Here is a 20,993-nt window from a genome sequence, read left to right as displayed (position 1 = left end):
AAAGCACTGTAAAATAATTAGGCTATAGCCTACATCCGATTGTGACCAGCCTGGAGTCTGTCCCTGTGGTCTTTTACTTTAATGGACTCTTGTAATGAGAACAGATTCTAAATATGATTTACAGATATTGGATTTACCCCTTTTGGAAGCGTGCCCTCGTTGTAAACTGGAGCACAAAAAAACTCGTGAGCCAAATAACACACACACACACACCAAAACTTATAACAAAACCATATTATTTTTTTTAATTTGGCAAAAAGTGTGTATATGTACAGCGTATTTAGAATTCTTCATTTGACACCTTTAAAATGCATCTGAACGGTGCTTCAGTGATGTGCTCTTAACCAGAACGCTCTGAGTCGCCTAAAAGCTGTGCTGTTTTCTGTCATGCATACATAATCTCTTTTATTCCACTTCTCTCCGCTAGGTGTGTGTGTGTGTGTGTGTGTGTGTGTGTGTGTGTGTGTGTGTGTCAGTCCTATAACTTAGTATCAATATCTGCACGGTTGAAACAGTGATGCAGTCTCATCGGGTAAACCGGTCGGTTAGTCGAGTCACCCGGGGGTCTGTTTTCAGTCGAGTCATGGCAACCGTAGCATCAGGCAACAGCAGACAAAATGGCGGACATGCCAACTATAAACCAGACACATAATCAGAAATAACGACTAGTAGTACTCTAGTTCAAGTATCGAGTTACACCTCATGACTACACCCTCACAATTTTACACACCACAGTCCTAACATCCTAAAGTACTCCGGCACAGCAAGATTGGCTCAGATACACCGGCTGATCCCAGATCAGATCCCACCGATGAATTATGAATCAGAAAAAGATAAAACTTCTGAATTTGCTAATGCCTTTTTTTCAGTTTCTCAATTGTGGTACCTTCTTAAAAATAAAAATAAAAGTCCGTCCGAGCAGTCGCTGACGCTTTTCAGACTGTATTTACAGGTGTGTGTGTGTGTGCGTGTGGAATACTCCTGGATGGTGGTGTGGGTACAAGTGTCAAAGCAGTCTTATAATGTGACGTCATCACGAACAAACAGACTTAGACCAGGAACATTAAAGTGCTCCATGCAGGACAGACAAAATGTACAGTTGTGTTGCTGTTTTCACAGTTGCTCTACAAGGCTTTTTTTTTTGTTTTTTTTGTATACATGTATTTTTTTTGTCATCACTCAATGTCGGGAGATATAAAACTAGAAATATTTGTTCAGCTTTTCGTACGGTTTGAACATTCAAGTGCGAAAAGCGGACAAATACTATATATATATACATATATATATATATGTATATATATATATTCAGTTTACCAGACAGGGGTGAGGATGAAGTTACTTGTGTTTGGGAAAAGAAGGGAAGCATCCTGCTCTGTAATCATGGAGCGTGTTGTCGATGTAAGCTGAAGACAGTTGGATAAAGGTGCGCTATCGTATTCCAGTAACTTGAAAATCATCCCTGTCCTTGTGCTGTATTGCATCAGTACATTCACCAACGTCTACATACACAGAAATGACATTTTTTTGAGCAGGAATATTCTGCAATCAACCAAAGTAGTAGAATATTTGTCTCCATATTGTTTCAGACAGCACTAGAGGGCTTTGTTTGGAATAACAACAGCATTTCGACCTGTCAAAAATAGACTAAAGCCTATTGTATGTATTTACAAAAGTATAGATTTCAATACACACAATAAGCAAAATATTGTATGATCACATGGAATACACATATTAGCCTTTTGGACAGGAATTACAATACAAACATGCTTGTTTTTACGAGTACCTAGAAGTGCCCACAGTAAACGTGACATTTTACATTTACACATCAGCATATCAAACCAGAATAACCAGCTGCAATAAAGGCATATTAGAATATAAAGTAACCCAACAAACTCCATATGGAGTAAATATCTATGCTTTATCAAAATATGCCAAACATAACCAAAAGTCTCTTTTTTCCCCCACGAGTTTGAGATTTTTCAATGGTCACAGCACCAACTGGAATTTAATGATGTGGAAAAAAACATGAAAACCAATTTCCTTCTTTATTTATTTTTTTAAAAATAAAAACTAGATATAGTGGTAGCTCTCTCCAGTTTCAGCTATTTACAAAACTCTTCCAGGCACACCATCGCCACCTCATGAATTTTTGAATAAAAGTATTTCAAGAATTTTGTTCATTTCCGCATCTTGCACAGCTATCATTCTATTGCTCAGGCTACATCCACTTTGTCATCTTTCTCCCTGTGTGCCTTTTACTGGTCAGCATCAAATATTTATTGCTTCTTTATTCTTTAACAAGCTCAGCACTCCTTCCTCACAGCCATTTCCCCCCTTACTCCTCCGAGCAGGTTATTCCCATTCACATGTGAAAAGGTACCGTTTATGGATTCACTTTTCTGATGATCTCTCTTCTTCGTCCTTCCAATCTCCAAACTTTTTTTTGTGGGCTGTCCCTTTTGTCTCTATATGGTGACGCCTTGATTTCCACTTTTCCTTCTCTGGTATTGTCATTCTGTCCAATCCCCTCCAAGCCTTCCCCTCGTCTCCCTCTGTGCTGACCTTCTCTCCATCTCACGCCTTGGTTCCGAACCCTCCTCCGCCTCCGCTCTGCATGCTGAAATATTCGGTGAACGATGGGAGCCGAGGCGGCAGCGGGGGTGAGCGCGTGGCCGGGCGGGGGGGTATCGGAGGTGGGGGCAATATCGACGTTAAGTCGGCAGCAGTGGTGATGATCTTCTGCTCGCTGTTCCTTGGCACCTCTGGTCCTTTGCAGGCCACCGTCTCCTCCACCGTCTTCACTGGATCCTGGAGGGAGGAACAGGATAACTTTGCACTTTTGACCTGGTCTGATCTTCAGAATATAGGTTACTTGTCAGAAACTGGGACTTTGGAGACACTGGGTCAGTTACACCAAACTATACATCACATGCTGTCACGGTCATATAGGTCAGGGGTCAATTGCACAGGCACTGGGTTTCCTGACCTCCAGGCTTTACCTGGCACTTTTATTTTGCACAGTTCGTCAAACCAGATCATACTGTACTTCATGTAGGCTTGGAGGACATGGTTGAAATAATTACATCAATATACATGTCACAATATGGCAAACCTATGCAAAACTTTAGGTCTGTTTTCGTTATTCAACAATCTGGCAATTATTTCATTAATGAATCTATAAACCGTTTGGTCAATAAAACTTCAGAAAACATTTAAATATTAATTAAAATGTTCTAGAGCTTAAGATCATATCATCAAATGCATTGTATGACAATGGATGTATCTCTCTGTGTAAGTTGTGATTCTTTCTTTTTTAATTCCTTGGCACTAGATGTGCTGCAAGCCATGAATTTCACTAAAACCTTCAGTTGTTAAACCCCTCGAATCTAGATTTTTTTTTTTTAACTCCAAACACTATTTTATTCTTTTAAAATGCCCAAGTGGTAAAAAAATTATCATTTGACACTTTGGCTTGGGGCCACATTGCAGGACAGGAGCTGCAGCGATAACCTCAGAGTTTACCTTTTAGGCCAATTTCTGCAAAACAATAAGACAACAGATTTACTGTGTTCTTTCGCCAAATAACCCCGGTCTAATAGACTCACTGTGTCCATGCAAGTAATCAGCTGCAACGACATTCCCTTCACTTCGAAGAAAGACAAGACCAAGAGCACTACGTCAAACACGACAAAGAGGAGAGACTCTTATTTCCCACCTTGCTTTCAGGGCCATAAAAAAGGCCAAGTTTGAAATGATGGTGTTTTATTAGACTTTTTTTTTTAAGCAGCCGCACTCAAGCCTGGTCTTTCCAGTTTCCTCCAGTTCGATGTGTGCAGCAAATGCATCAATTGTGCTGCCAGTTTTCTAACAAGAACCAGGAGAAGAGAGCATATAACTACTGTTTACACTGGCATTCGTTTAGAGAATCGATTTCCAGCAGCAGGTTATAAAGCACATAATGGTTTAGGAACAGCAGAACGAACTGCCTTTATTCTGAGCCACTTTTAAATGTAAATTAAAAACTTGATGTTTTACCTGCTGCACTTTTATTCTATTATACTTTGGTCTTTTTACTGCTGCTATGTCACTTCATGAATTTTCATTGTCTTTTGCTTTTAATGCCTTTTTATCTAATACACACTAAACTAGTAAACTTGTTTTTACTAGAAGTAATTTTGTCAACTTTGTGCCAATTATTTGGGTTGGCCCTTCAACGTTATATTACTCCTGCTAGTTTCTGCATGTTTCGCCAAGTGTTGCTGAAAATCAGAGATCTTCTCCAGACACTCGTTTCTGTTCAGTGTGAAGAAAGCCATTTGCACAAGTTCCCCGAGCTTGACGATTCATCACGGCAAACTCGACGTCTTAATTTTGTCTTGTCAAAGTTTCTGTTTAATCATTATTTCATAGTGCCTAATTGTTTTCGTATCAGTGCCTGTGCTATGTCAGGTTGTGCTTACTGCCATTCAACCGACGCCCACAGCAAGAGATGAAAGTTTCCGCCAAGAAATAAATCCCCAAAAACACGCCGCCTTACAAACTGTACTGTTACACTGATACCTTCTAATTTGAGTCTTTGTTTGATGACACAGCGGTTAATTTCAAGCTCGGTTTGACACGGAGATGTTTGCATTTTAAAAACATCAACAAAATATGTAATCCCACAACTTAGATAAATCTAATTACTTTTAGAAAGGCACGGCAAAATTATGAATGGAAGGCATGAACTATAATTCTCAATTGAAACTTTAACAGCTTCAATCCAGCATATCAGCCACGCATCCAAACACATTATGGTTAGACTCACCGATTGAATGGAGAATAGTTCAGTGAAGTTAGGTTGAGAATCCCCCAGGAAGGAGCCGTTTCCATAAGCGTGATGGGGGAAACTCTCAGCCCCCTCACCCCCTTTCGGACTGGACAGAAGAATTCCAATCTGGGATGTCCGAACGTGATATGGGAAGTTCTTATTGGCAGCTGAAGGGCGTGTGATAACCTGAGGGACAAGGGGATAAAAATGATTTAACACATAGGCCGAGCACATAGGAGAGGAGGGAATAGCAATGCATGCACCGAGCAGGAATATAAAAAGGAAATTTGCGTGAGCAGTACGGCCCATTAATAAAGAACAATGTGTCGAAGGTGAGGAAGAGCCAGATAATGATGTGTGGAGGAGACAATCAGCATGAGGCAGTTATGACTCACAGATAGTGAATAATGTATGAATGACTGTGGAGATGATGACTCGTGAACGATGTGAACTATGTAGAAGAGCAAGAGAGTGCATGAGCCCGTGCACACGTGTGCCGCTTGTGTGTGCTTGTGTGTGTTTGTGTGTGTGTGTGTGTGTGTGTGTGTGTGTGTGTGTGTGTGTGTGTGTGTATGTGTGTGTGTGTTACGAACAAGGAAAACGATGTGAGCGTAGAGGTGGATGCCGAGCTGAATGCCGTTGACGATCTTCTCCCGGGCCCAGCGAGGAATCCCATAGTTGGCGATCAGAGCCATAACAGGCACTGCGAAAAACCTGAGGAAGGCAAGTGAACAGACTTATAATAAACATGTGGAAGAAACATATTAAAAAATTTTAAAAAAGGTGAGCAGATATAGTAGGAGCAGAGGGAGATAAAGTTTGGAGGATATGAGAGGCGAAGATAATGAGGCAGGGGGTAGTTGAGAGCAATGCAGAGATAATATTGGTCTTTGTAATCTACCCCTCATTTAAACTCATGCTCTTCTACACAAAGAGTGAAAGGCAGAGAGGCTGAGCAGTGTGTTCCCAATACAAAGCTTTAAACTATTCTGCACACACAAAAATGAGGCAGTATAAATTATTCTAATAGGAGGAGATCTCATCAGCTGAGTAAAAATAGATATTTTCCTCTAGCAATCATTCATTCAAGTGTAATTCTCTATAGTGGGAGTGGAGCACAGAAGTTGGACACTCAGTGATCTAGAAGGGCAGTGCAACAATAAACAACTTTTCATTGCAGGACGGCCAGAGCATCAGCTACCTGGTGGACATTTGTACTAAGCAGCACAAATTATTCAAATTTGACGAGACCTAAAACAGAGAAATGTGTTTTTCCTAGTCCTGCAATCTCCGATGCAGGTGCCATTATAGCACGCGGGTCTCACCATAGTGTGTATGTGGTGAAGAACGGGATGTAGAAGGGCTGTTTCTCTGGGTAGTGTTTCAGAGAGACCAGCACGGCGTAGCAGAACCACACATAGGCCAGCAGCTGCAGGCCCATCAGTCCGTAGCCTGCGGGGCTGTCGTAGGCGTACAGCACTTCACCTGGGTCGAAGAACTGGCACAGGGACACGACAAGTTATGCCAAAAAGAACACACACACACACACACACACACACACACACACACACACACACACACTCATTTAAAACAAGCTAAACTTTTAGACAAAGGAGAAGTTTCTATTTGCTTGGCTTCCCTTTGTGGTCCGTGCCCTAATTACTAAGATGGATTGCTCATGGTTCAACTGATGTACTGCGATGGCCGAGCCAAAACTCAGCTTGCAGCATTCTGTGAGTCTTTGACATTGACACTTCCTCTCCACAACTAGGTCATTGGTATGTGTGTGCGTGCGTCTGTGTGTGTGTGTGTGTGTGTGTGTGTGTGTGTGTGTGTGTGTGTGTGTGCGTGTGTGTGCGGCAAGCGTCCTTGTATCTGCAGATGCTAGGTTATATTTCACAGTCCAGTGACCGGATAGCTTTGGCCATACAGGGTTACTCTTGCTACATAATGCATAGGTTTGACTGCACCGAGCGGAGCACCACGGGATCTGACCGGGCAGGCAACCGGAGCCTGGCCCAGCACCAGGAACGCTCTTCAGGTCTACATTTCATTTCCAGTTGTAACCTAGTTTGGCGTATTTTTAGCCGGAGCCCCCCTCCTGAGTTGTGAGCTCTTTAATAGCAGGCACCATGTTAAGAGGGCAGGCCGGCAGATAAATGACACTGCTTCGGATCCACACACTCCACTGAGAGAGATGGCTATAGGCTTCTGCATTAAATATAGCACAGATTCTTCCGCTGCACTATTCCCACTGGGTCATTACCAATGCCGAATTCAGAGACTGTAATCCACTGTACCACCTAAGTGTACCATCATCACATCTGACTGCTGCCGAGGTCTCTGCGGCATGCAGAGTAACTGTAACACTCCAAGTGTGTTATTAATTCATAAGCTCATATGCATCAACATGGTGGAATACGTGTCGGGGGGTTCACACGCAGAACATGAAGACACAGCATAATTAATGAGAGAGAATGCTGATCAGTTATTCTAACTAACTTTCCTAAAAAAGAAGCGTCCACTGATCTTAGATTTATTATCCCAGGTACTGTACTTACATAATGCATTGTAAGTGCGTTTGTAGTCTGGGAATGGTCTGGTTGTTCCTGTCTGCATCCATAATTTATCAATCATCGAGGAGTTTTTAAACACACAAATATAATAATTAGTTTAGCGATGAACTAATTCATCAGTGAAAATATATATATATATATATATATATATATATATATATATATCAGTGAAATGGTTGTCAAGACAGAAAAAGCTATTGCAGGCCACGTTGATCTGTGGGCCCAACTCTTCCATGAATATTTATGGGATATTTTTTTTAAAAGTAGAAGAAGAGCAATATTACAGATTTATTGCGGATACCGTGTCCAACGTTGTCAATCAGAAACCCTGCTCTCGCAACCGTCATCCTGTGCATAAAATTTAGATTTTCATTGATAAATTCCCTGTCACCTGCAGTCAAGGAACATTAAGACTGATGCAGCACTTATACGTTACAAGTTTTCAATCCAATATAACATGAATGTAACATGAACTGTTGTGGCTCTCAGTGAGCAAAGTGAATTCTTTTATTTAGAAGATGAATTAATCAATCAATCAAAATGTCAATCATCTAATTTCACCTCAAATACAGGACTTTTCTGTCATATGTAGTTGCAAATACAATTTCTTCTGCCATGCAACTTAAAGGGACCACACTAGGCTCGGATAATATGTAATTTACAATAAAAAATTTCTAATCAATAGATGATTCTATAATGAAAATAACCATACATTCGCTGCCCCAGTATCGACTTTAGTGCAGTATGTGTGTGTGTGTGTGTGTGTGCGTGCGTGCGTCCGTGCGTGCGTACCTCCGCCTCATAGATGAAGAGAATGACGTAGGTGATTGTGTAGACTGTCATGTAAATGCTCAACTTCACCGACCCACTGTGACTGATCCTCGCCCTGACACACACACGGACAAAACAAAAGGGTCAGAGGTTGCACACCAGCTAGGGGAAGATAAGAAACACTTAAAGATACACATATGGGAGGGAGGGAACAAACACACAAAAGCACCCATTTGGTCCTTTATACCCAAGCAAAGAAAATCGAATCTAAAAGCAGCTAGGCGAAACCACACAACACAAAGGACTGAGTATAGAAAAAAAGGCTGCAGATTCATGTCTTGTTTTGCCTCACAAAGGCAGAAATTAATGCTTCAGTATTTGCAGTCGATAAAAGGAAGCGTTTCAGCGTTACGCCTTCATCAGCATTTCAAACGCAGTTTGGCTCATCACACACACACACACACACACACACACACAGAGAGAGAGGGAAATATCAAAGCCGTCTGGTAATAATCACCAAACTGTCAACTTCATCAGTCGCTGCAGATAATATTTAGCTCGACAGTAACGCAGTTGTAAGTTTATTCACTGGGCTTTCAAGAAGGTTAAGGAAGTCCACGGGATAACAGCATCTTCTGAACCCAGACGGATGTAATCCTGGAGACGAGAAAAGCCAGCTTCGATTTTGCAAGCTCAGTTCTCACTTCATAAGTTCAGTCTGGAAAATATCCACAGAGATCAATGGAACCTGAAGCAGGGCCAACCCCCCCCCCCCCGTCTATGAGCAGTGGCTCACATGATGACTCATCACCACTCAGACTCAAAAACCTCATGAAATGCAATTTAACTAGATGTTGATTGTGCACTGCGCTGCCCTCTCCTCACATAAAACCTACTGAGAGAGCAACTTCTGGGGATTTTGTTGGCAGAAATCTAACAACATTTCAAGAGCAGCTGCCGGCATGTTTTTTTTAGTTCCACAGACTGACAACTGCAGTGTGAAACTGGAAATGGAAATTTAGGAAGAGCAATGACAGTGGGGTGAGAATTGATCCAGTCAGTCGCACGATGGATACATGCTGATGTTTCAGGCGAGGAGAGCGATCGTGAATCTATTCATTGTGCAGTCTGTCTGAGATGATGCCTGTCCCGGGCAAAATCTCGACTAAGAAAAAGCAAAAAAAACCCCAGAAAAATAAAAAAAAGAATTGTCAGCTGGGTTTGTAGGGCACGCGTCATTCTTCGACTGAAATGAAACACAAAAACACCGGAGCAGCATCGTTCTATCACAGCCCCCCTCAGACATATCAGGTGTTCATCCACACCATCGGCTCCAGCGCACTAACTGTCTTTTTGACTGACGCCTAACACTGGCATGTCAGCAGATAGTCTTATGGCTGTGACAGCGAGGCCTGACGGTGAAAGACAGAGGCAGCACAAACACACTTGCACAGGGCTGACAGGGCTCGGGTAAACAGAGATACATGCGTGCTCAAACAAAAATACATGTGCAGTACACACACACACACACACACACACACACACACACACACACACACACACACACACACACACACATACGCTCCAAAATAATACAAAAGTAATAAAAAGAAGAAAAAAAGTGCACACCCCCTACCTGGTGACAGTGAAACCTTTGCCCAACAATATGAGCATCAGAAGGAACACCAAGAAACTGACGGAGAACAGTAATTTCCCTGGAGACGGACAGACAGAAAGTGAGAGGAAGACAAAGGGGGTAATTAGGTTGTGCTTTTCCGGATTCGTTGCATCAGTGGGGAAAGAATAAAAATCAGGTCGCCCCACACGTATGCACACAGTCACAGAAAAAGCCCACGCACGATCCTGCATGTGCCCTTCAAGACAGCCATTACAGCCCTTCACATCCGTCATCGTCCACTCTCTCATTCTGCTTGTGGCTGTGAGTGATTCTCCAGCGCAGACGCCGTGTCAGTCCGTCAGTCCATCAGTCCGTCAGTCCGTCAGTCAGTCAGTCCGTCCGTCCTTACGACCGTATGTGGCCAATGCAGAAGAGGAACTCACCGAGTATTTTCAGGCTGCCGTTGCCAACTCCATCTCTCGCGTACAGGCCCCAGTAGACGCAGTGAAACAACAGGCTGAGCACTGCCAAATGGAAAAGATGTAGGGAAGAGCAGAAATGTGAAAACAAGAGTAGGGTGAAGAAGAGAAGAGAGGGGTGGGGGGTGGGTAAAGAAGAAGAGAGAAGGCGATAAAAGAGTGAGGAAGTAAAGAAGAAATAAAGAACAGAGATGAAACTGAAAGTGAAAGGGCAGGGGGGTGGGGGAGAGAAATGTGAGGGAGAGGAGTGAGACAGAAAAGAAGAGGAATTGATGAAATGTGATGAAAAGGGAGCAGAAGGCGAGGGAGTAGTGGGAGGTGAGGGAGAGAGGGAGTTCAGGGGTGGCGGGGGGATCGAGAACAGATTTGCAGGGGGACAAGCAAGCGAGAAGGAAGACAGCGAGATAAGGGGGAAGTAGGGAAAAGGGGGGGGGGACAGGGCGAGAAGAGTAAAAGAAGGTGTTCTTCAGTGACAGCACGCGCCACCGAACACTGTGGCACAGCACGGCTGTTTGCAATGGTTCCTATTCAAAGGCTAATAACGGTGATAATATCTCAGCTCTTGACGTGGGGATTAAGGTGCGAGATGCTGCAGCCATGCAAGAGGCTCGTTGAGTGTGTGTGCGTGTGTGTGTGTGTTCAGGACAGAAGCTCTCACCCTCCACACCTGCCGCCGTCATAAACATTTTGTAGGTTGTGTGAAGAAGCTGTCTTCCCTTTAGATTATCTGCAGGGGGGAAAAAAAACAAGAATGAGATAGCGGTGATGAAGGAGTGTGTGTGTGTGTGTGTGTGTGTGTGTGTGTGTGTGTGTGTGTGTGTGAGCGTGTGTGTGTGTTGGTGGTGGATAGAGATAAAATGGATGGAGATATGCTAACAGATGGTGAAGCAGAGCAAGAGAGGTACAGAGAGTGAGCAGCAGAAGAAAAGGAAGAACAAGGGAATGGGCCAGATAAATGGGGTGGGCGGGGCGGAGGGGGCATTAATATGCATCCATCTCCTGATCTGGAACACGGACTGGAAGTCCTTAAAGAGTTTAGAAAAATGACAACTCGATCATTTGCAATTCCAGATCAACCCGGCGACTCCATCTGCTGAGGAAGATGGAGTGATTTGAAACCAAAGATCCAAAGACAGCTCCTGAGCTGAGCCTTTTTAAATATTTTCGTTTTATCCCTCCCCTAATAGCATGTAGTTGTGCAGCTAGATATGTTTTTTCACTATTGAGATTCCAATCTTTGAGATTTCTGCCTCGACACCAAAACAATGACGGTGAAGATGTTTGTTTGAAGACCCATACAGCCTTTTAAAAATACATGTAAATGTAAATATATTTAAAAAACTCCTTCCAGAAACGGTGCCCGCATTACTATTTATAATCCATAGCTTTAACTATTTTGGAACAACAGTCAGTGTTGCACACTGTGGATGGTGCTGTTGAATTTTTCAGCATTTTCCCTCATTGCTGTGAGCGGCACAAACATAATTCTGTTTACTCCCGTTCTAGTGCAGTGGCTGCAGAAATCTCCTAAAAAATATTGCAAATGCAAATATTTGCATTCCACAAAAGCTAAATGAATTCCCTGGACCCCCGGCTCTTCCGTCCATCTTCAGGCATCTAAAATCCCCGGGCCCCACCTTGTTATTGGGCACAGCTTAGTTTTGAGGGGTTTACAATCGAAAAGGGTTTTGAACAAAAGCACTAAAGAAGAGTGGTGGAAGAGGTAACAAAAGTGAACCAACCCTTTTAACAGTTGAGAAAATGGAAGATAAACTCTGGCCGCCGAGGGAAACCCTACATTAAGGATGCTTGAAATGAGTTTTCATTTGAGGGAAAGTCATTCCTGGGGGCTGCAGGTTATTTGCGGCATGACCTTCATGTGACAAACTCGCTTCCCTAACGCTCAGGCCGCGGCTACCTTCTCCGCTCAACCGTTAACATGTACACGGAAAAAAAACCCCGAAGCCCTCTCTCGCCATCCTCTCACTCCGGTGTTGCTCGCGTGACGTTCTGACAAACTCCGAGTCCCGGGAGAAAATGGGCACATGCTCCGCCTCAAATTATCTGAGGAAGACATGAGAACCTACTCCCATCCCATCAAGAAAGCGTGTCGATTTTAAAAGGGGTCTGAAGAAAGGGGCACTTAATGATGGCTGCGGGCTTTTGAAGTAAGAATAAACTGACTCACACCTACGTAGAAGAAGGTGGAGGAACGAGAGAGATACTGTATAAGTGGACGAGACTGTACTTACTGGCAAAGTAGCAGGAGAGGAGGAACACCATGGAGAATATGACCAGGAAGGTGATGTCCGTCTCCAGGATTCCTGTGAATAAGGGGTGAGGGGAAAAAATAAATACATTTAAATGAGAGAGAAAGGCAGAAAACCGTGGGAAAAGGAGTAACAAAGAGAGTCCACGAGAGAAGACGGAATCAAAACCAGAAAGTAAAGGAATCAACGAGGGAAGGGATATTTAAGTAAGGATGGAAAATACGGAGGATATTGGATTAGAAGCAGAGAGAGAGTTGAACTAGAGGCAGAGTAGGGGAGGGAGAGAGAGAGAACGTTGTTGGGATTGTTGGAATAATTCATTGAGAAGCTACTTGGGTCTCCTCTTCTATCCATCCCTCCGTTTCAGTTCATCTATCATCATTAATACATTCAACCGTCCCTTCATTATTGTAATTTGTTCAGTTCAGTGTGCTTTATTGGCCGTGCTAAGTGGTGTTGGCTTGTGCCGTCAGCGATTCATTCCATAATCTCTCTCTTTCTCTCTCTCGCTCTCTTTCTGACTAATCACTCTCACCGAACTCATCTGCGGAGAAATGCTGCGTCCACAACGACTGGCCATTGGTCAGCTTCATCTCGTACTCCAGCTGCAAACCCTCGCCCTGCAAGAGAGGATGGGGGGACAAGAAGATGTAGACAGAGAGAGGGAGTGTGGTTGAGATTAATAATCCATCGTCCTTAATTGTTAGAGGTTTTGTCATCTGTACAAAAATATACATTAATGCTTAAAAGCTGCACTGGACAATTCTGCAGGTTGATGGCCCTAAACAGTGAGGAGCGCTATCAAAGCTTTAAGACCTTTTTTTATGATATTCTTTTTTTCTTTTTTTTCATTGTAAGAGGTTCCAAACCTTTTGGTCAAGAAAAAAAAAAGATGATAACTGGACCAGCACTTCAAAGTGCTAGATCACTCAGACAGACCAAACTATGTGAGCGATATTGATGAAATCACATTGGTATTTACGGAGAAATATTAAAATGATATGTATTTTGAGTGTGAACATTGGCACAGTCATGGAATATTTACACATGAGAACAATCCAGAGGCGGAATCACTAAACGGAAATTAATTGTTTTTCTGCTGCAGCATACACATCGGTTCTGTAACTCATATTAGTTATGCGATTGAAAAATGATATCATATACCAAAGGGGAAAATGTACTGTTTGTATATATATATATATATATATATATATAAAATTCTTTTTTTTTGTTTTTTAATCACCATGCTTTGCCTGTCAACATGTAAAAGCAAAACCCTTATTTGAAGCCTAAAGGGAAAACAGTATTTCTAATGTGGATCTATATAAAAGAATATGTAGAATATAAGTGAACAAGACTACAAAATGTAACAAGACACGTGAAGACAGTTTTTGGTTTTGCACAAAATAAATAACGCAGCCTTTGAGACCAGAACAACAAAAGTCTAGTTTCGGATCATCGCCGGGCTTGAAAGGCAACACACAGGGACCATGTGGCAGAGTCATGGTGGAAAAAACATTTGATGTGCTCGTCACTTGCTGCTCATCATGAGACAGTTTTGCCTTTCTCAGCTAAGTGTTTCAGCACTTTCTACAGCAGAAATCTTCCACCGACGTCCGTTCCTCACACCGGATTGACATGCGGGAGAACAGGGCCAGTCCTCTGCATTTGACTTGGGTGTGTGATTGCTCTTCTATGTATGTTGCAGCACAGCGTGATGGCTTAGTTTGATTTCTTCCAAGCTTTCCTGTTCCAGGAAGAGAGGAAATCCAAATCCCCTGTTGGGGGCGGACACTCTGTTGATTCAGCTTCTCAGTCTAGTTGTGCCATATAGTCTTTCAGTCTCCATAATGGCCCTGGAAGTGCCTCAGTATCACCCTGGTGTGTGTGTGTGTGCGTGTGTGTGTGTGTGTGTGTATGTGTGTGCGTGTGTGTGTGTGTGTGTGCGTGTGTGTGTGTGTGTGTGCGTGTGTGGAGGAAGTTAGTGGAGAAAGAATAAGGAATCCAGGCTGCTCTGCCTCCTGTGCTGCCGATGTGACGATGGCCCAGATTTACCGGATAGATAGATAGATGGATGGATGGATGGATGGATGATCGTATCCGCAGCCACTCTTTTCTCTGATTTCATGAAGAGTAGTCTCCTTTTTCATTATTAATAGTTACTGCGACACACTTATCAATTATTTGTTGGGGCTTATTAGAATTATGTAGAGTTCTACATTGCAATGTTTTGAAAGAGAACACACACACACACACACACAGAGAATGGTTGGGTATGTAAACACGCAGGAAAGCAAAGGAGGAATACCACGGAGAAAAGGAACGTAAACGAGTGGAACACCACTGTTGGAGTCATGTTCATTTTTAGCTGTCACACAAATAAAGAAGCATCGAACCGGAGAGAGTTTGGGAGGTGTGTGGGGGAGCAGAGAACAAGGGGGGGGGGGGGACAGAAATGGGTTGACAATCAGAGCACAGAGAGCTCATTTCACACACACCAGTTCAAAGCCGATGGAGTTTGCGCTTGTTGCCGTGGAGCGAGGGAGAAGGGAGAGGGGAGGGGAGAAGGGAAAAAGGACTTTGATTTCATTTGGCAGCCTGAGACTCCATCTCACTCCCTCCATCAGGAAGGGCGGAAAAGCATGGATCGTTCACTGCTGCAAAAAATCAATACAGACGCAAAGAGCACAGAGACAGAGATAAAGAGAGTGATAGATGTGGGGAGGGAGAAAGTTAGGAAGAAAAAAATAAATGCAGGTAGAGAGAGAGAGAGAGAGGCAGAATGAGGAGAAGGGAGCAAAATGCAGAGCGGGAGAACGAGACGGATGCAGGGATGGAGTGGCGGTTCACAGCGGGGCGTCCTCTCTCTGTGGGATGGACAGAGTTTGACTACATGGTTCTGGGGGGTTACTTGTTACTTTCACTTTCAAAAGCTCAAGGCGTTCTCACAAAAAACAAACATCTGCAGTCTTGTACATCATGTGTTCCCCTGTGCTTCTGATAACAGCTTTTAAAAGGACTTCTGGGGAGTCTTTTGAGTCTTGTGTGGATCCTGTCTCGAGGAAAATAAGTGTTTGGTGTAGTTGGCTGACAGTTGAGTGTTTGCCAGACAGTAGTGTGTACACAGGCAGCGATGTACTCCTGAACATTGTGCCCATGTGTGATTCCTGCCTCATGACCATTAGAGGAGACCTCCAGTGAGGTAGTTTTGCATTTCCATAAAGGCGAGGATCAAGAGACAGATACAAAAAAAAAAACATCAAATAAAAGACTGGTCACAATTGAAGCTGCATATCATGACTTGTTTTTCTCCTTACAGCCACAGAAGACATTAAACAAATATACACTAACCACAAAAAGTAAATGAATTGATCTTTTTATGTAAAATAGGGGACTTAATATGCTGCTACTGTATAACAGCCTCTACTCTTCTGGGAAAATAACATGGATTTGCTCCAAGCCACAGAAGTATACATTAGTGAGGTCAGGCACCGATGGTGGGCGACAGGCCCGGCTAACATCTGGCGCCCCAGTTTATTTACGAATTCCCTTTTGATAGGGTCGATGTCAGGGCTCCGTCAAGGCAAGGCAAATTCTTAAACAACAGACTCAGAAAACTATTTCTAAAAAGGGCCAAACTTTGTGAACGTGCATGGGACCCATACTCAAGTTGAAATAGGAAAAAGGCTTTGCCAAAATGTTGCTTCAATCAATAGTCAAAGGTCAAACATGATGCTGTAATCGATATGTGATTGGAACCAAGAAGCCCAAACAATATGATAGAAAACAGCCCTAACGTCAAAGTAACCTAATGTTCTCCTCCTTTTAGCCAAATAGTGTAGCACTGATTAGTTGAACAAACAGACAAATCATCAGCAACTATCTCCACAATTTATATTTTTTGACACAAATGGGATTTGCTTTGTGCTCCTGAGCATTAGGCATTAGGAATAAACTAATGCTTAATGAAAAAAATCACACTGATAATGAAATAATTGTTGTACCCCTATCAAATATACTGTACAAATATTGAAAAGGATCACACTTAAATCGTCAGGACTGTTTGTTTCCTATAAAGGTGAATCTCCCACAAATCACCAAACAAATGCTGCTGTTATCGTTTCCTACTTATTAAACTAAAGAAGTGCAACGCTTCAAGAATACAAACTGACTCCCCACTTGTCCGATATGATTTGTTTTTCTGTCAGCGACCTGGACAAAGTGCAGTAGATATGGATGTGCACTTTTAAGATGTTTTATCAACAAAGATGAATCACCCGGGGCCGAGCTGCGCCCATCAACAACCCTGCCTCATCTCAGCTCTTCCTCGGTTCCCTACTGGGCTGATTTTGTTCCATCAACAGTTCAGCGCTCGCCCCAAAATGAAGCAATTGTTGATTAGAGCCAATTCAAAGCTTTCAATTTCTGTTTGAAAGAGCACAGGGACAAACAGCTCATAAACTGAAGCTCAGACATCAGTTGCTGCGCAATGAAACCGCGTAATTGAGTTGCTCTGTTTTCTGTTTATTTTCAATTAATGTTATCTAATTAGTTCCAGACCTCTACGCATCAAAACTGTTTAATAAAAAGACCATACCGCAGAAATGTGTGATTTTTGCCCATGCAAGCACACAGTCGTGTAATTAAAGCTTCGCTGCACAGTATGATAAGGATAATTTTCTAATATGTAATACTTTTTATCCATTGACGTCCACGTTTCATACAAAGGAGAAGGAAAAAGATCCATACATGAGAATTCTAGTGACCTTTGGTTACTTGCTGAAAAACCTTCATCCTGACTGGCAGAGGCAACTGCTCCTTTATTGACAATGACCTCAGTTCTTTTATTAGACTATTACTCATGATGAAATGATTTTTTTTTTTTCCTCCACCCTGCTCGTTTTATTCTGTAATGAATCGAGTCCCCTGGAAATGTTAGATAACAATCTGCCTGATATTTCACCATTTCATGCAGGTGAACTCTACATCTGGGTACCGAGAGTAAAACATCCTCTGGTTCTAAGGCTTCATGAGCCGATACAGACTTTGAGACCCACTTCAGCACAGGGACAGACTGAGATGCCAAGTACACGGGAGGAGAGAAACAGGAACAAAGACCGAGAAATATGTAAGTGTGGATGCCAGGAAAAGAAATGCACCAAGGCCAAGAGATGGAGAACGGTGAGATGACAAGACGGTGAGGAAAAACACAATTAGAGAAGAGCAGGAGACAGAGAAGTGGACAGATATGAAATGGCGTGGAGGCTCGTCACAGCTTGGCGACAGATAGCTGAAAGTGAGGGGAACCAAAGCCAAAGATTGGGAGCGACAGAGGTGGGAGAGACGGACAGGTGTGAAAGCAAATGGGATGCGAGGAGGCGAGCGACGAGGGGTGGAAATTGGCTGCGGGAGGCAGCATGCAAGTCCCCGGGAGTGGAGACGAGCTTTTATACCCGAGTCCAACAGCATTAGTCAGTGTGTCCATCAGCGGACCCCGGAGTGACACTAAGCAACACTCCGCAGGAAGCATCCGTTCCAATCATATCCCTCTTCAGCCAGCACTCTTGTGATGCGACAGCACAAAAACAAAACAAGGGAGAAAAAAACGGAAAAAAACACACCAGGGCATGAGTGCTCACACACACACACACACACACACACACACACATATTCCTGGTATTCATCCTTCACTGAAGGGACGATGCATCATCAGTGAGCAGAGCTATCGTTATACAAGCTCATGATTTCCTCGCCGACTGCCCCGGTCCAGGCTCACACCAGCCGGCAGCAACGCGCCGCAGCTATACCGCTCCATCGCTCGGTTTCTCAACAGGCACACACCATTGGCACAGCACCGATCCCATTATAAAACAACACAATGCTTTAAAAGCTCCCCGAAGCTGGCTAATCAATAGGCAGCGGCTTAGCCCCGTATAAGGCATGTTTAGCACAGTTTAAGCAAGAGATTTGCTTATGAAGAGCCTCTGTGCTGTGGTGCAGAAACACTGTGGAACGGGGAGAGACAAAGCAGCGCACTGTTTCCAGAGGCAAATCAGAGACAGATGTACGGATACAAGAGCGGCTGTAAAGTCTAATGAGTTTGGGTCACGGGGACTTCTCCGTGGCATTTGGGATCATTTCTAATGCGAGAATATACATTTTCTATATTGCAATCTTCTTCTAAAGTATCTATCTACCTACCTACATTACTGTAAATCAGAAGGGTTCCATCTCCTTGCAGGTTCTTTTCTAGCATTTTTTTCACCTTTTTCGATTACTTGTGGAATTTAAAATGTTGCCTGGTGCAATATGGTCAAATGGGAAAGCACATACTGAGACATAAATTATGCTGAAGTTGATTTAAAATTCATCAGGAGCCAGCACAAATAGTAGTCCTAGAACATCAAGCGACTCACAGAGGGTTTTTTTCTCGTTTTCATATCTGACGCCACCGCTTGCGCCTGAAACTGCAAAAACTTTTGAGTATGATTTAAAATGCTAAAAAAAACATTGCTCTTCTCGACATTTTAACATATTTCCAATGAATGTTTAGACATGTACGACAACTACATACCGTAACTCCTTTCTCATCACTAATCCCCCGGAGGGGTTGAATCTTCAATCTTCAGTTCTGATGAACGGATGACGTCAGTGATAATAACAGTGATGACATTCGTTTATCTGGAGCGAAGAACGGAACACAGACACGGTGACTACACAGTCGCGTTTAAACCCTCTTAGCATGCCTGTGTGATAGCAGTGGTGCATCGCCATGGCAACCGCATGGTACCAGTACACCTGCCCTTGTTGAGAGCTAGAGCCAGTTGGGTCAGAGGGCCGGTGCTTACCCCACACTTGCTGAGGGCGATGTACCACCATCTCTCCCTCACCGAGCGGAAACTACGGCCACCCACGCAGCTCAGGACCTCCTCGTCCCCGTCTCCCTCCACCTGAAGGAGAAGAAAAGTAAGGGGGGGGGGGGGCAGTTTAGGGGCGATGCACAGAGGATGTTGTTATCCAACGTGTTTTACCTCTGAGACCCACCAAATTATCACAATAGATGGGAGCCTGATATGTCAAGATATGAAAATATTTCACGCCCCAATATAGCCCGAAACGTGGCAACAAGACCCACAGCAGCAGAGTGACACTGGCAATCGCACTTCCTAATGTGATAAATAAACACCTCATGTTGCTTATTGAAAAAAGAGATAAGAAGAATATTTTAAAAAAAGAAATTTAAAAAAAAAGAAAGGTGTGACAGGAGAGAAAGATCGTTTTAAGCTTTTCTGGTTGACTGGGATGCGTCCGCATCAACAGTGGAAATGAATGCAACACATCACATTATCTCTCGCTCCCCCTTTTCCGTCTGCAACCCTTCGTTTTCCTCTTTTGCCTTATCTCTGTGCACTTTACGTAAGAAAGATAAGTAAAGTTAAATAAAAGTTAAAAAAGGGATACTGAGATTCTCTGAAACAGACGTACAGTACAACACAACACACAGAGGTCAGTGTAAGTTAAGAATACACATGTGATGAAACAACAGATTGTGTGGAACAGTGCGTCTTGCTCAGCAGGTTGGACGCCTGCTGACACGAGCGATGCTGCCCTGTTCGGGTGTGTACATGTGTTTGTGCACGTGGGTTCTCACCACACATCCGGACCAGGTGTAGCGTGTGGTGAGGTTGATGACCTGGTTGTTCTCGGGCCTCAGCACTGCCTCCTTCTGGTAGCAGTTCTGTCAGGGGGTAAACACAGTAAACTCAAAACGAGGACATGTGCAGAATGTCACCGAAACTGCGTCCGCCTCGGCCTCGGCTCTATTGAAGCTGCTGGAATTATTAAACTTTGCAATCTTTTTCGTCTCGCCTGCCGGCGGATTTCTCTTTGTACGAGCGCAGAATATTTAATATATGAGATGGTGAGTGTAGAGTGAAGGCCATCCGACTTGATGCTGGGCAACTGACACCAGAGTCTGTTTAAAAGCTGAAGAAATGATCTGCCGCTTGTAGCTGCACTGGAAACAGCTCGATGTGATGTCGGTATTCGATATTCGGTTCCAGGTCAGAACAGGCTTTGTTTTTTTTCAGTCTGCAGCTGTCCAGTTCGGGTGAGTCTGTGCCCGCTGCAGCCTCAGATTCCAGTACTCTGCTGACAACAGCCCACCCGTTTTTTAAAGTTTGAAGCGTTGTGCATTCGGAGTTGCTTTTCTGCTCACTGCAGTTGTAAAGAGTGGTTGTCCGAGTTATCACAGCCTTCGTGTCAGCCCCGACGAGTCAGGCAATTTTCCTTTGACGTCGCTAATCAGCCAGGAGTTTTCGTCCACAGGGCCACAATTCACTGGGTGTTTTTTTTTGTTTTTGTAGCAAGTGAAATCTAGACTCTTCTTGGAGCAGGTTTCAGAAATATTCTGCCACAAATAATTAAGCCACAGTCAACGATCACATTTTTTCCCCAATTCTGATGTTT

At 43.4% G+C, this 20,993-nt stretch overlaps 1 protein-coding gene across 1 annotated transcript in view; it reads right to left on the bottom strand.

Annotated features, from left to right (window-relative positions):
- Positions 1-219: 219 nt before the first annotated feature.
- tmem145 (transmembrane protein 145) overlaps positions 220-20,993 on the bottom strand; it is a 35,596-nt gene continuing 14,822 nt past the window's right edge. Inside the window, exons 4-15 of the mRNA XM_035633236.2 lie at positions 20,176-20,262; positions 19,373-19,474; positions 13,060-13,144; positions 12,507-12,578; positions 10,913-10,981; positions 10,219-10,299; positions 9,794-9,872; positions 8,179-8,272; positions 6,136-6,308; positions 5,404-5,524; positions 4,808-4,996; positions 220-2,808 (exon numbers count right to left, since the gene is read on the bottom strand). Coding sequence (XP_035489129.2) covers positions 2,575-2,808; positions 4,808-4,996; positions 5,404-5,524; positions 6,136-6,308; positions 8,179-8,272; positions 9,794-9,872; positions 10,219-10,299; positions 10,913-10,981; positions 12,507-12,578; positions 13,060-13,144; positions 19,373-19,474; positions 20,176-20,262 — 1,386 coding nt within the window. The 3' untranslated portion in view covers positions 220-2,574. The remainder of the gene's footprint in view (positions 2,809-4,807; positions 4,997-5,403; positions 5,525-6,135; positions 6,309-8,178; positions 8,273-9,793; positions 9,873-10,218; positions 10,300-10,912; positions 10,982-12,506; positions 12,579-13,059; positions 13,145-19,372; positions 19,475-20,175; positions 20,263-20,993) is intronic.

Source organism: Scophthalmus maximus, chromosome 1, assembly GCF_022379125.1.
Source record: "Scophthalmus maximus strain ysfricsl-2021 chromosome 1, ASM2237912v1, whole genome shotgun sequence".
NCBI lineage: Eukaryota > Metazoa > Chordata > Actinopteri > Pleuronectiformes > Scophthalmidae > Scophthalmus > Scophthalmus maximus.
Note: the sequence above shows the minus strand (reverse complement) of the source record. Positions and strands in the feature narration are given on the sequence as shown.